The following is a 15988-nucleotide window of genomic DNA, read 5'->3' as shown; positions in this document are numbered from 1 at the left end:
ATTCTGCTATTTCTTCTCCATTAGTACATAATAAATTAATATAGCTTGTCTTTTGTTCTTTTCTAAGCAACAAAATTTTATGATATGATGAACAAGTCTTTAATTACTTTATAGCCTATGTGACAAGGATTTCCCCCGCAGAAATACTGGTAATTACAACATAAAAGGAAGCAACCATAAAAAAGGGTATTAAAAATTTACACTTCAGATCAGTCAAGTAAAATGGCAATTTAATTTCCTCCTAGTCCAGGTTTTTAAAGGCAAGCACGTTGCTTCTTCATATTAAAAATTTTAGATTTAAAAAGTGGCTCTGGAAACTAAACTATTTATCTAGAAAAGAAAGGTTTAGTTCTTAACTTCTACTCGGACAAAACCAACCAGAAAGAAATGATATACGAATGTAAATGCAATTTTATTTACCACTTTGATGCTCCAAATGGCACTGCCAGGAAGCTGCCTGGGTTTAAAAATTTCCCGGCCTTCTGAAATGTCTGGGGACCAGGAAGGTGGGCTCACTGTATTATGGGTACTCCAAGCCCCCTAGGATATGGCAGGTGAGAAAATAGATGTATAAAACTCCGCAACATAAAAGGTCAAAGCCAGCAACTAAGGAATTTTAGAACAGCAAAAACAAATGCAGACATATGGAAATTTAGGACAAATTGCTTCAAGGTAGTAAGGAAAATACGCTTATCACTTACAGTGACTTTATACTTAAATGTCTGTAGCTACAATTTACATTAAATGTTTTATTCTGGTTGAAACATCAGTACAATGAAACGTATTAAAAATTAAGGTTTATAGGACATCAACATTGACTCATGAACTGCAATTACGGCACCAAGATATAAATAAATGTCAATCAAACTTTAAGAATTAAAACTATAAGAAACTATTTGGGGATTATTTTCTTCTAACAACTATCACTCTACCGGAAAGGAGAAAAGAATAAACTTAAAGAATGTTGTGTATACTTCTTGCTATAAACCACCAAAACAGTAGGCCAAAAATGCAGTCAGAAACATGAGCAATCAACAGACACATTCACTTTAAAATTTGGAAAGGCAGTTTGTAACCATAAGATGCAAATACCATTATAATCTTAACGTTTAATTACTCTTCCTTCAGTGCCCATTAGTTGTGGGTTTTGATTTTTATTTTTATTTAGGGGACTACTACACTTGGATTACATCCAAGGAACTAATTTGAAAAGTAGAAAAATGTTAAAGCAAATTGTCCTAAATTTGCAAATTAAAATGCCTGATGTATCTGATTATTTATATGAGAAATAGTACTTACTAAAATAGTTAAGATAAAACTAAAAACATTTTGCTTCCCGATAACCACATTCAGCAATAACCTGAGCTAATCTGATGAAGATGCTAAAGCAGCATAAAGAAAAACGTTTACTCCACAAAGATAACATTTTAAACACATGTCAAACAATACAGAAACTATTTGGAATTCGATAATTCAACAAAGCATGCTATAATTTTACCAATTAAATGATCAAAACTAAAGACAAGAAACACAGTACTTACCAGGCTTCTAGAACACTAACAAACTAACAAGTAGTAGCCTATTAATCACGTTAAAATATCACCAGGAAATTTAAATAACTACAAATAAGAACTTGACTATCCTTTGGGGAGGAGATGGTTAATGAAATAACGGTATTTTGAGAAAGACCACACAGGGAGAGGCTGGTTTCACTTTAATTAACCTACCCTACACTCAGCTAATAGCTATGCTGATTTCACCTGACAAATCGCTTTCCCACTAACAGATCACCCTGCGTCTATGTCCACACCTGTCTTCTTTCCTACTGTGTCCGGGGCCTTCTGTAACCTCTGTGCTGACAAAAGCAATTTCTCTACTGTCATTTCACTGTCAACATCTACTTACAGTTCTGCTGGGTTCTGTGCAGCACATCAGCGAATGTTTCTCTGCCCTCCTTCACTGACCCTTCTCAGCCTCCCCTGTGAGTTCCTCCTCCACTTGACCTCTAAAGCCCCAGTGTTTCCCAGGGCGGAAGGCTGGACCACTCTCCTCTGTGTAGTCTTGTCCTAAATGATCTTACCTACAATGAGGGCTGTGAACACCATCTTGGATGTCGTTGTTCCTCAAATTCACATTTCTAGTCCTAACATGTTCTGAGAGCTCCAAGTTGTTATGATGTTCAACTTCCTTCTTAGCACTTCCATTTTGTCGCACAAAACCTCTCCAGTTTACTACGTCTAAAATCTCTCCCTTAATGAGTTCCAACTCATAATTTTTCCCCATCTTTAGAAATGGATTCCAGTCCAAGTCAGAAAACTGGGAGTCAGGAGACCTGTTCTTTTCTCTTATCACTCTCCTCTGCCCCTTCAGTCCTCTCCCTCCCCACTCCTTTGATCCAAACCATACGTAAATTCAGCACATTCTCTCTTCAAGCTCTGTCTCTGGTCATTCTGTTTCTCTGCACTCCCACGGCCAGCACCACCTCTCAGCTAGCCTGCTGCAAAGGTCTACTTCTCTTTATGCTTCTTCCTCACCTGCACCTCCTCAAGCCTTTCCCCACACAGCAGCCAGAGGGACTCCTAAAAAACGTAAATGTGACCAAGCAAGACTCTACTGCCCTGTTCCAAACCCTCTGATAGCTCCACAGTAAACTGAAAACTCAAACCTTTCCCACTGGCTCTCTTCAGGTTCATCTTGCGGCACCTCCCACTGTCGACAGGCCCTAGCTACCCTGGCTTCCTTGCCATCCTTCACACACGCCGAGCTCTTCAACAATGGGGACCTACTGACTCAGAACTACACCACCTGTCCACTGGTTGGTGTCTCCAGAATCTTCAGGTATGGTCTTAAATACTTCCTCATCGAAGAGGCCTTCCCTGGCAGTCCAAGTGAACCATGTCCCCTTTACAACACCTTTAGCACCTGCATACTGAACACAATATGGGATCATCTGTTCTATTGTTTATCAGTATTTAGTGGTAGAGAGTGAGAGCAAGAGATATCTAAACCTCGTTCCCTCAACGTTTCCACGCAGTATTTTTCTCTGAGGATATCTGGCTAGTGTACATATTAAATTCCTTTTGGTAAATCGTTTAATGGTATATCAGTAGACAGTTCTTAAAGTATACCATAAAAAATCATATTCTAAAATAATATTTATTCATAATTTATAAGTTAGCTTTGATGCCAAAATTATATCTCATTTCAAAAAGCATTCACACTTCATATAACATGGATGAACAAAATGAAGGGCTCTATAGATTAAGAATGTTTAGATGCTATTTCAGGGATAATTAGACAACCATTCAACTGCTATGAAAAACGTACACAATAGAAGCTTTGGTAATTACATTACAAATTTTAATAAGTATGTTATCATAAGGCATTGGAAGGCAGAGCACGTGCAATTTTATAGGAAATGAAGAAAATTATGATTACACTTAGATATTTTCATAAAGAAGAAATTACCTAATATATTCTTTAGACCTTAAAACTAAAATACTGATGTAATTATCAACTGTAGTTATAAATTACCCTTCAGATCTCAGCTTTGATAAAAAAGAATTTACACAGACCATTCAGAAGAGGTTAGCTTCCCCATCTACTGTAACATGGCTTACATCGTTGGTACACTTGGTTTTACTTTACCGCACTTGTATTTATCTATTGCCACTGGAGTATAAGCTTGATGGCAGACACTCTGCTCTTTTCATTCACTGCTATGTTAAGTAAGCCTTCTGTTCAGCACTTATTGAACGTCTACTTTTTCTACTGAGCATTTTTGCATGCATGTATTCATAAATGCATCAATAAACACTGCACTGTGATATGAAACACACTAATTCCATCAGTTGTAGCCTAAAATCTCAGATTTCTTCACCTATTAAAAAATTACCAACCTATTCCATGCACTGTTACTCTTAAACTATCTACAAACTGAAAAAGAAAACAAACAAAAGGGTTAAAAAATGTTATCATCAGGAGAATTTAAGTTACAAAGAGCGCTAAACAGAACCAACTTGTTCTCAAATGCCACAGAAACTTTAAAATTACTATTTGGCTGAGACTGAATTCGATTCCAACAATAATTATTACTGTTTAAAGTTGGTATTCAGTTTTCTGCTTTGAGGCCAATTTCTCAGGTGAATGTATCAACCTAGTAAAATTACAAAGCTGTCACAAGGACTGTGGGAATAGGGAAATGGGACAATAATGGCAGGTGGAGGGAAGGCTATTATGGGCAACTTTCTATTAGAAGTCAAATCCTGTTGCTGGCTGTTAAATATGATCGATGTCATGATCAGAGCCCACGAGTATCCAATTCTACTAAATCAGTTTAAAGCGTGGCCAGAGAAGGTAAGGTATGTCTCCTGGGCAGATTCACACCGCCAAGTCCTAAGTCCACCCTCTCCCTAAATACTATGCAAAACCAAGATTGCTATTAATGGGTGAGTTTGATTTAGAGAAAGTGAAAACAGTGAAAAGAGAGTAGAAAGGAGGACAATTAGTAAGAGAAACTGAAAACACAAGCGTTTATAGTTTGTCTTTTTGGTACATACATTCACTCATGTACAAAATGTACAGCTATTGTAGCAAACAATTCATTTTTTTATGACTTACAGAATTCTTTTAACATAAATAAGTCATATACAAAACTGAGTTCAACATCAAACAGAACAAGAAATTTAGTCCTGAGAGTGATTTGATAAGAGATAAACTATATACGTACAGAAACAGCTGTTGCCAGCTTTAGCCCTCAGTAATTTAAGAAAGTGAATTTGGCTGGTGCTAGCAATCGTTTTAGCAATGGCTTAAAAAATGTAACAGGCACAAGAAAACTAAGAGGGATGTATGATAGTTCTGATCTGTATGTGTTGTAGGTTGACACCCCAAAGGCTAGACACTTTTTTAGGATGAAAACTACAGTTTCTCAATGGTTTAGAGCAGTGCTTCTTGGACTTCAGGCTGCATGGGGATCTTCTTAAAATAGACATGTTCACTCAAGTTAAGGTGGGGCCTGAGATTCAGTGTAACAAACTTCCAGGTGATATTGATATTCCTGGTCTGCAGGTCACATTTTGAGTAGCAATGGTTTAGTCATTTCTCCCGGAAAACATGCCTAAGCCTGTAAGCCTGAGTAGAGTTTTTCCTCTTGCCCTTTCTGCTTTCTCACAGTACCCTGTGGTTTCCTCTACTGCAGCAGCCTGTATCACACACAGAATACTTAAATAGGCAGTTTAGTTCTAACATCTGTGCAACCACTATGTGGCACTGAACTTGAAAACCTACTACATCTTGTATTTACTGTGGCCAGTTTGACTTGGTCGGGCCTGCAGTTATTTTCACTACCGCATTTCTTTAGAAATAGTTATGAGTCAAGGTGATGGGTTTCAGGACCACCACTTCACAGCCAAATTTAACACATGAACATTACATCCTTCTCCAGTCTCCATTTTCACATAATCTCTGCATTATCCTGCAAATCAAGAAAGAAAGCAGGGCAGCACTACCGTTTGCTATGTGTCAGGGGGTGTATAGGTGTTATTGTTAAATTCTAACAACCATCTGATGTAGTTTTATGGATGAAGAAACCAAGAGAGTTCACAAGGTAACTTGCTTGGTGTCCCACAGACAGTAATGCAAGAATAAGGCTTTGAAGCCAAACAACTGCACTATGGAAATATTCATGCTGAATTTATATTAATCAGTCTTTCCCAGGATCAATTAATTACAGTACAAATATATATAAATAATACAAAATAGGCTTCCTAAAAGTCACTTTTATAAAATGCCACATAGTATTTAGACTAGAAGGTATGTGGGAAAATCACTGTTGGCATCTACTCTACAACTTTTATTCCTCATAAAGAATAGAGAATATTTACCTATTTACTAATGAAACCTTTTTTGATAGGTTCTAAGACAAAGTATCAGTATATAGGTTTACCTCATAGGTATCCAGGAATAGACAATTACAACTACTAGGGTAATTTCCTTTAATGAATATCATTATGTATACATTATATAAAGCAGTACTTCAAAATTCAAATTTATTTTAGTTAAAAGCTGGATATGAAATAATTTATCAAGAACAGAATCTCTCTTTATTTGGATGATATGATTCACCGATCTGCCTTTTTTAATTTTAAAAGCAAAAACAAACCAACCCCAAAAAATGCCAACAGTGCTTCTTACTAAAAGGTTTACGTTTAGAAACCAGAAATGGAAGAAAGAGAAGGGAGGGAGGGAGGCAGGGAGGGAGGAATTGCTTACTTGTAATTAATTGTTAACAAAACTATAATCCTCTACAGCTCACCACTGGAGGCCTGTTTTGCTCTCACAGGAACAGATGATGAAACTGATATGTTAATTCGAAACACTTCATTTAAAATGCTATTGCAATACACAAGTATGTTATAAAATTCTAGGGTTCTTAATAAACTACTTAAATTGATGAAAAATAAGAAATTCAGTTCACAACGTAATGGCAAAGTGGTTATAATCTAATGAAGTACTATTTTTGGAAACCTACTCTATTAAAGAAATTTCACCTTCTCTATGAGAACCTCTCAACAGATGTCAGTCTTAGAACTTATGTAAATTCCTAAGCTCTCCACATATATGATGTTAGCAACAACAACAACAAAAAAGGTGGAAAGGTACAATGAAGAAAAAAATTCTTAGCATTTGAAAGTTATCAAAATATATTTAAGAGTACTTATGTTTTCTCTATGAAATATTCTTTAAATATTTAAGAATACTTCAAGAAAATGTTTCTAAGAAAACATATTTCATAGAAGATTGAACAAAAACTTTCAATATTATCATGAGAGCAATTAGTACACGAGTGTCTGAAGTAGATCACAGTCGTGTGATTTCATTAAATATTTTCCCATAAAATAAGATGATACAAATAAGGTATCTTGTTCTATCCAATGCATACTCTCCACAAAAGCAAAGCAGTGTATCAACAAGCTTTGAATCACCAAGTGAAGGTTGTTTCCTATACAACTAAAACAAAACTGGGAGGTAAAACATGGCCTACCAGCTGCTTGTGAGATTAGCAGCAAATTGTGAGGTAGTAATCAGGCAGTAGCAGCTAAATAGAAAGGAGAATACTACCACAATTGAAAGAGAACATAGCAGAAGTAGTAACAGTAACAAATATTAAGACACGGCTCATGTAAAATGGGATGAACCTGGAAGAAAAAAAAAAAATGTACATACACACTCTCACACACATACAAAAATACCCACACTCTTTTGGACCATAGGTCAACAGAAAAATAATCGTAATGGCTTCTCAGTTGGAGCAGAAGTCTCTAAATAAGGAGAGATACCAGTAAAATTTAACAGGAATATTTATGATGCAATATCCTTAAAGAATGTAAATGTCTGAACCAAAATTAAATTTGAGATTCAAATTTCCATTGCTAAAGTCTTTTCAGAGCCAAAACTACACAATTAGTATATGCTATTCAAAAAAAGAAAAGGAAAATAAAAGAAAAAACTAAGGATGAAGAGAACTAGTTTGAGAAGAAAAATCTCTCTTGGTAGAATAGAAAATAAGTATCAAGTAGGAGACTAATTTTCACATTAAAATAAAGTTTGATTTAACTTTTTTACTTGTCTCACAATTCCAAAATTAGACGATCAAGATCAAGATATTATTATTCCTATAAAAAGTTAAACTTTAATCACTGAAAGCAATTTAAATCATGAGACTTAAAACTCCAAATTATTATTGTGACTAAACACTTTTGCACTGTTTGACATCCTGCTATTTTATGAAAAACTTCAGAAAGTAGAAATTTTGTAGAATACATAATTCTTAGCTATAGTATCTTCACTTTGCTTTGTAGTTTCACTCAAATCCCACTGGAAAAGATCTGGAATTTACCCTTAAAGGGTAGAGTTCACATTCACACAACTTAGAACAATCATGGTAAGAACTCCCTTCACTTCCTTAAGATCAACAATATAATCCTAAAATTTTGTTCACAAAACCACTGAAATAACTCCTAACTTTAAAAAAATTCCCACAAAAAGTTAGCAATCAATAGAAAAACCAAAATGAGAAATTCCCCTGCATGAAAAATACTCTAGGTAAATTCTGATGCTTAAGCAGTTAAAAATATGTACAACGAATAATATCAATAAACAAATATATTTAAGGGGAAAAATGACTGTTAATTACACTATACCCAAAACCTTACTTTTTTTTTTAAGTCTCTGCTGTTACTATGGCATAGAACTAAAAACTTCTTTAAAGTGTTTTCTATTAGAAACTATAATCAAATAGGTTGCACTTAAATTCCAGTAAGATCACTTCAAGTTTAATAAACTAGTCTTCATTAACAGTATGTTTTTTTAAGTGGCCAAAACATGTAAGTCAACATTACATCTACATTCCACCTAAACAGAAAAACCTGCCCTCCAAACCAAAGCTACACATACACTTTTTTTACTTTATAGAATCACTCCAACATCTTTTCTATCAACATCATTAAAATCACCATACCTGTCTGGACCGAGGTCTACCAGGAGAAAATTTCCTTTTGGTAATAGCTGGTTTACCCATGCCAATTTTGGGGGTGACTGAGACGTAAGTTGTTGGCATGATGTTTCCAGCAGAAGCACTGGGAGCCGACGGGTAACTGTGCAGCATGTCGTGGGAAGGCAAGTCGGAAGAAAGTGCTGGAGAGGAAGACGCATTTGCCTTGCTTATGCCCGCTGCTGATGAAAATGATGACTCTGTCTCAGATGGTAATTTTACAGATTTGCTTTCTTGGCATACACCATCTTTCACACAACTCTCAATTGCAGGAGCCACTTCGAAGTCCATAAATGCAGTAGAGGGTTCAGGATTTTCTTTCTGTTCCATTTCTTCTGGTACCCTTTCTATGGCCAACTGTTCCTTAGAACATAAAGCCGTACCTTCCCCACTAGGGGACGGGACAGTGACAGATTCAATGTTGACTCCTGGAGGCCGGGATTCTTCTGGGGGCGCCACCACGTTAGGTCCCTCCAACAAGTGCACTTCCCCCTGCTGCACAGCGACCTGGGGAGCAAGGGCTTCAGCGCTGTCTGTCACTTCCATTTTGTTCTCATTTTGATCTGCACCGCAAGCATGCATCGCTTTAGGAGGCATTTCCATTTCTTCACTGTCAACTTCATGAGAAATCTGATTTTCCAATTCAGGATTCATTTTATCTTGCGATGATTCTATAAAATTTCAAATATCTACTATGTTAATGTACCTATGAATTTTAAAATTTCTAACTATGATTAGGTATAAAACATTAATGTCTTACATGTCTGTAGCTCTATGGTTTAAAAATAATAGGCTTGGGTAGAAAAAAAAAAGTTGGCGGGGGAGTGGGGGGGCTGGGGTCCAAAACATACTTTTGCTTAAAACAATGCCTTAAGTCAGAAGGTATTCATCAAGAAAGGCAATAAGGCAATTATTAAGTTTAGTAAAGGCCAAAAGAGAGCAGGGTTTATGGATTAGAATCAGTCACCAATCAGACCAGAAAACCTACAAGAACACTACCTTAATGGGATCCCCAGAGTTTAAGGTAATTTCTGGTAAGGATATTAAAATAGAATTAATTTCTAATATAACCATTATATATGATGTTTTACAGTTTGGTCACTTACAAGAGGATTTAAAATTTTGTACGTGAAGTTATACTCATTTTACAACTAGGAAAATGAGGCTCAGTGATATTACATGATGTGTCCAAATTTAAAAAGTAAAGATTAGTCTAGAATAAAAAGAATTTTGCAATAAGCCGACACAAGATGTAACAAAACTTCTGTATACTCAAATATGTAATGACCATAGACAGAAAAGACTTATTTCGCTTAGCCATACATGCTAACACAATCAATACAGTTTTTGGGATATAATTCTTGTTCTTCCTCATCATCTATAACCAAAGAGACTTATCTTAGCAAATCAATAAAAAAAATTAGATATCAGAAGTATCTATAGTCACTGACTACTAAATTTTAAATCAGGGTACTAGTAAGTTAAACCTTTAACCCAACACTACTTAAGAGTAAGGTTAGACGTCCAATTGACATGGGCCCTAAGTGGCTCTTTTGAGTAAGACCACTGATGATAAAAAGCACTTATTTCAAATGCCATCAAGGTAATTTCTTAGGTACATTAATAAAGACGCTAATTTCCTTATTTACTATTTACCATGGTGACTGAAATTTATATATGTTCTTATATCAAAATGAAATCTCACTTCTCACTCCTGCTTTATTGAAAGACTATAGTTGAAAAGGAAAATAACATCAAATAACAGATCTGATCATACTAAATATTTTTAAACACAAAAGTGCTTCAAAAATACTTTAATATTTTAAAAGTAATAAAAAATGGACCTTTAAAACACAAAATACATATAAATGAAGTGAACATTTATGGTTTAAAACCAAAAGTATCACCATTTGAGTGACTCAAGTAAAACAATCTTAATGCTATATAATGCCTAAATTATGTGCTCATAATAGGAGACCGACTACCTCAAGTCTCACTGGCAAAGAGGAACATTTGCAATACACACTCAGAACACGAGTATGTTCTTTCTCCTCTGTGCTGGGCAGGAAGGATTAAGATAAAAGCGCAAACATGCTCTATTTCTGCCTTAGAAATCCACTGCCAATGGTTTTCCAGAAGAGGATCACCTAACCACAGACTGCACTACCGTCATGTGAGTCTAGCAATAGTAAACAATTCATCTCTAATTTGAAAAGTCACCTTAGCAGACAATGACTCGAATTGCAGAGCAACCATAAAGGTGTTATGCTGTAAATCAATCAAATTAGACAATATGAACATGTGGCCTACCAGCAGTGAGAAGTCCACGCGCGCCATGACTTCCTGGTGGATCACTCCTCCGCTGCTCTCCAGTGTGGATGTGAGCTGCTGTGAATAACACACTTATGGAATCTCCAGCAAGGAGTCCAAATCCCTCTAACACTGCTTTCTCAACAGTAATTTGAGTAAGATATTTATCCTTCTGCCAAATTCCAATTTCAAATATAAGCATAAAACATCCTGTTACTATTCGTTTGTTAAGTAGGATATGGAAATGAAACTGGATACGGAAGGAATCTGATTATGTACTATAAGATTATTATACAGTTTTGTCTTATTTTTCTTCACTTTATTTCTTTATGAAGTATAATTTTTAATGAGAGTTGTTAAATATAAACTTAACCTCAAAATATCTCAAGGGCTTTTTATGTATACATTCAACCTATATAACACAGTATCACATACAATCCCACAGACTTTGAGGTGAGACCAAGATTAAATTTAATAAGTAGTTTTCCCCAAACCTGGTATCTCATTAATTCCAGATCCTCAAGTACAATAATAGCTATTACCAATAATGCAAAAAGCTTAATTGAAATATCATTGAAATAACCCTCAACAGGACTGCTTACATGATCTAAAACAATGAATTTTTCATTATCTCAGCATGAAACATCTCACAATCAGCAACAGCTCTAGTTAGTAATTACAAAGATAACTAAAGAAAGAAATTGCTTTTTAATGAAAATCACTTGATTCCTAAACAAAGTATATATTTATGAGTAAGTCTAGATTACAGCTGAACTATCAATACAATATATACATGCCCTTTCCCCAATTAATTTCGGTCTAAGTTTATTTTATTTAAAAAGGCTCCTCTCTAAATAATTTCCTACATGACTATGTCTCAGCTTACTTTTATCTAGGATACTAAAGTTGCAGATGTTCACATATTCACTCTACACACACATTTTCTTCAGAGAATAGACTATCCATCACCAAAAACATCCTTACCATCTGGAACAATTCCAGGTGTGGGCTGCTGATCATCGACATCTTTATTAACTGCTTGCTCCAGAAATACCATGCGGTCCTCAGGGCCTTCAACTTCCATTTCATTGTTACAATCTTAACAGAAAATTATTTATTCTTTAGCTCAGAATGAGTTTTTCTGTTTTTGTTAACTAAGTCAACAATTATCACCTTGTTCTAATGGTGGTAAATTATCCCTAAAAATGCCATAAATTCTTCTTCAGATTTTTCTATGTTGAACCAAATATATATTTACACATTTTTCAAATATGGAAAATATAATGAATTAAAAAGTAACTGGAATTTTATTATTTTGAAAGGATACTGCACAACTGTATACTGATGGCATACTAGAAACAAAATGTTAGTAACCAAGATGTGTCTACTTAAACCCCTTGCAGTTGATAAAATAGAACTTTTATAGACTTTGCCATTCATACTGATGAAAATGAAAAACGATCTGATTAGCAGGTCTGTTCCCTTTATGATCTAAGAATCTTGTTATTACGTTTATAACCCAATGGTGTACTAATAAAACTACATGAACAAAATTTAATAAAACTAAAATTTGTTTGTAGTAAAATAACCCAGAGCATGAAGTGCAAACTAGGTCATACAGCCAAACAGTAAGCAACTTCCACTGTTGGCCCAAAAAACACAATTGTAGGAGCGTACGCTAGTCCTGGAATTCAAATATTGGGCGAACAGTTGTAAAGAAGCTAGATTAGATGTTAACCATCAGATTCAGAGATGACCAAGATCACAGGTACAGAAGCTAAAAATAAGATGGGATCCGATACACAGGATTCCCTCATTGTTACTAAAGTAATATACTGCTGACTGGTTGGCACAGCATCCTAAAAAACAAAAACTCTCAAATTTACCTGTAATGAGTTCAGCCATCTCCACTTCATCACCTGGCTGTAATGGATCCATCTCAGCTAAGTGTTTGCAATACATGCAGATGTACTCTTCTTTGAGCTGAGAATCCAGTTCATGATCTGTTGGTTTGTCACATTCTAAGTGAACCCATCTGTGACGATAAATATATTTAAATAAAATTTTCTAATTTAAAGTCAAATGAATATTTAGGGAAAAGAGAGAGAATTGCTGAAAAACTGGATATAGGAAGGGGTAAGGATGGAAGAAGAGAGGTTATAGGGGTTAGCAATTGAAGGTTCTAGAAAAGGAGCTGTCATTTTTGGATGTCATCACAGGTGTTGACTTTTTTTTTTTTTTTTTTAAACACATTTTAAACTATTTACTCTTTACTTTTCCCTCTTAATGCTTGTTTCTGGTCTTGTCTTATTTTTTGCCCACTTACATCGTTATGCCTTTCAGACTCATAAAAACATACTTTAATTCCCTCTATAACGGCACTCAGTACTGAAAGGATTACTGGAATGACAAAAGCTTGGATCTCAAAATACATGGCAGAGCAGATGATCACATGGACAGAACTGACAAACAAATGGAATAACTATATCTCCTTACCTTTTGCACATATTACAATGAAGCATGTCTTTCTGCAATTCTGGATGGTAGCACTTCCCACAGAAAGGACATAAGTTATCCTGCTGTTGGTAACAACTGTCACATACCAGGCAATTGTGGTGCCACTGAGAACTAGATCGTGTGCCACACTCTACACATATTCTGCAATTCTAAACACCAGGAAAAATGAAAACAGAAACAGTTTGTTATGCATTTGTACTGCAGTTCTGGTGTAACCCTTTTTTAAAAATCAGTGAAACATTTGTAGATTATATATTAAGCTTTAATTTTTATGACACTAATTTAGGGTGTATGTTTTTGAAAAAGAAGTTTGTTTTGAACATCTGATGAGATATCACTCAATTTACACTGAAACCTCCTGGAAAGTGTAAATAGTGGATAGAGACATCGAAGAAAACATAAATAGGGAAGGAATAAAACCAAGAACGTAGCAATCCAAACTTCAAAAAAGAAACACATTCCAGAATCAGGAAGTAGCTAATGCTGAATAAGTCTACTCAACTCACTACTCCGAAAACAAAATGGTCCTGCTAGGGAATTCTGTTTGTTTATGGGTAGCTTAGAAACTAAAAACAAGAATTCACACTAAGGAAATATAACCCACTCCAAATGATTAGGTGTCTGAAATTGTGAAAATAACCACTCAACATCAAAATCCAATTATGGCTTCTCATATTTTCAGAAGAGAGAGGCACTACCCTTAGCAAAGTAGAACTGCTGATGTGCAAGGCCTGGCAGAGGCCAGCCAAACCTCCTTCTGCGCCTGTGAGCCAGGCTGCCTTAAAATTCTGGGCACAAGGCTGACAAATTGTGGGACTCTCATTACCCACCCACCCACAACTTTGCAATCTAAAGCACCAATAAAAAAGGAACTTTATCTTTTTGAGCTGCTGGTATCTTTTGATACAAAAGAGATGCTCACTGAAAAAGAGAAACTAGCATGAACCACAGATCTGCTAAAGTCTTACAGATTTAAAATGGAGGTACTCATAAATACTGATGACAAAATCCTAAGTAAAATGTTAGCAAACAGACTCCAATAGCAAATCAAGAAAATCATAAACCACATCCAAGAGGAGTTTATACAAAAATGCAAGTATGGTTAAATATTAGAAAACCTATTAATAAAAATCTAACATATTATTAGGTCTGAGGAGAGAAGATAAATTATTTCACTAGATGCTGAAAAGACCTTCGGAAAAAAATTAAAATCCATTCCTAATAAAAAAAAAAACTTCCGAGAAAATTAAAATGGGTAGGTATTTCCTTAATGTGATATACACACATACCTCAATTCTAAAGCCAGCATTTTGTTTAATTGGGGAACCCTAGAGGCATTCCCACTAAGGTCAGAAATAAAGCAAGGATGCCTACTATCTCCACTACTGTTTAACATGGTTCTGAACCAATGTAAACAGTAAAACAAATGAAAACAGAGGCAAAATAGGAAAAGAAGAAATAAAACTATCTGTAGATGACAAGATAGCATACTTGGAAAATCCTAGAGAATGTATCACAAATTTAATAAAAGAATTCAACGAAGTAGCAGGATATAAAATTAGCAATGAAAATTCAATAGAATTCACATACACAAATAATAACCAGTTAAAAGATATAATGAATGGGAAAATCCCATTTATAACATCAACAAAACAGAGACAACTTTTAAGAATAAACTTAAGAAATGTCCAAAACCTACACAAAGAAAATTAGAAAACATTCCTAGAAGACACTAAATTAGACTTGAACAAATGCAAAGACATACCTTGTTCTTCGTTAGGATGTCCTAACATCAAGATTTCACTATCAATGAATAAATTTAAAGTGACCTGATAAAAATTCCAGTGAGGTTTTTCACAGAGCCTAAGGTTCATATGGAAAAATAAACGACAAAAACAGCTAGGAAAAATGTGAAATAGAAAAGATCTGATGGAGGACCATGACTACCAGATACTGCAAAGCCTCTATAGTTAAAACGGTATGGTATTGACTCATGAAGATAGAAAGACAGAGCAATGGAACAGACAAGAAATTCCAGAAATAAACCCAACTAAATCTAAAACTCTAGTCTGGAATCTCAAATCACTGAGTCAAAGACTGTCTTTTTAGTGAATGGATTTTGGACAACTGGATAGCCAACTGGGAAAAGATAATTCATACCATATAGAAGCATCAACTAAAAATGGATTAAAGAGCTAAATGTAAAAAATAACATAAAAACTAGAAGAAAATATGAACTCTCCTATAGCCTCAGTATAGGAAAAGGCTAATTTTAACTCAAAAGTCCAAAAGCAATAGAAGACTGATAAATCTGACTATATAAAAATAAACTTTTGCATGGCAAAAAATAACACAGGCAAAGCTAAAAGGCAAACAACAAACTGGAAGAAAAGATGTGCACCGTATAACACAGCTGAAGGCCTTATATCCCAACTATACAAGGAGCTCTTAGACTGTGGGGTCATCAAAATCTTCAAGAGTAACAGGCAACACACAAGAACAGACAACTCACAAAAAGGGGTAAAAAACGACCCCTAAACACAGGAAAAAATGACCAGCTTCACTCAAAAGAGAAAAGAAAATTAGACTACACTGAGATAACATTTT

General features: G+C 35.1%; 1 protein-coding gene across 21 annotated transcripts in view; it reads right to left on the bottom strand.

Moving 5' to 3' along the window:
• The window catches only part of KMT2C (lysine methyltransferase 2C), a 279179-nt gene that overhangs the window by 95694 nt on the left and 167497 nt on the right, over window positions 1–15988 (bottom strand). For 20 of the 21 annotated variants that reach the window (XR_009504924.1, XM_059932968.1, XM_059932969.1 and 17 more), the window contains 6 exons: window positions 13361–13530; window positions 12751–12899; window positions 11849–11962; window positions 10865–10942; window positions 8522–9225; window positions 421–540 (listed from right to left, as the gene is read on the bottom strand). Coding sequence is in view for 20 of the 21 variants with exons in the window: in XM_059932968.1 (XP_059788951.1) it covers window positions 421–540; window positions 8522–9225; window positions 10865–10942; window positions 11849–11962; window positions 12751–12899; window positions 13361–13530 (1335 nt within the window). In the remaining variant the exon portion in view is untranslated. The remainder of the gene's footprint in view (window positions 1–420; window positions 541–8521; window positions 9226–10864; window positions 10943–11848; window positions 11963–12750; window positions 12900–13360; window positions 13531–15988) is intronic. The other variant, XM_059932971.1, reaches the window with a different exon arrangement.

The sequence above is a fragment of the Balaenoptera ricei genome, chromosome 9 (genome assembly GCF_028023285.1).
Source record: "Balaenoptera ricei isolate mBalRic1 chromosome 9, mBalRic1.hap2, whole genome shotgun sequence".
Taxonomy (NCBI): Eukaryota; Metazoa; Chordata; class Mammalia; order Artiodactyla; family Balaenopteridae; genus Balaenoptera; species Balaenoptera ricei.
This window is presented reverse-complemented; position numbering and strand designations above follow the sequence as displayed.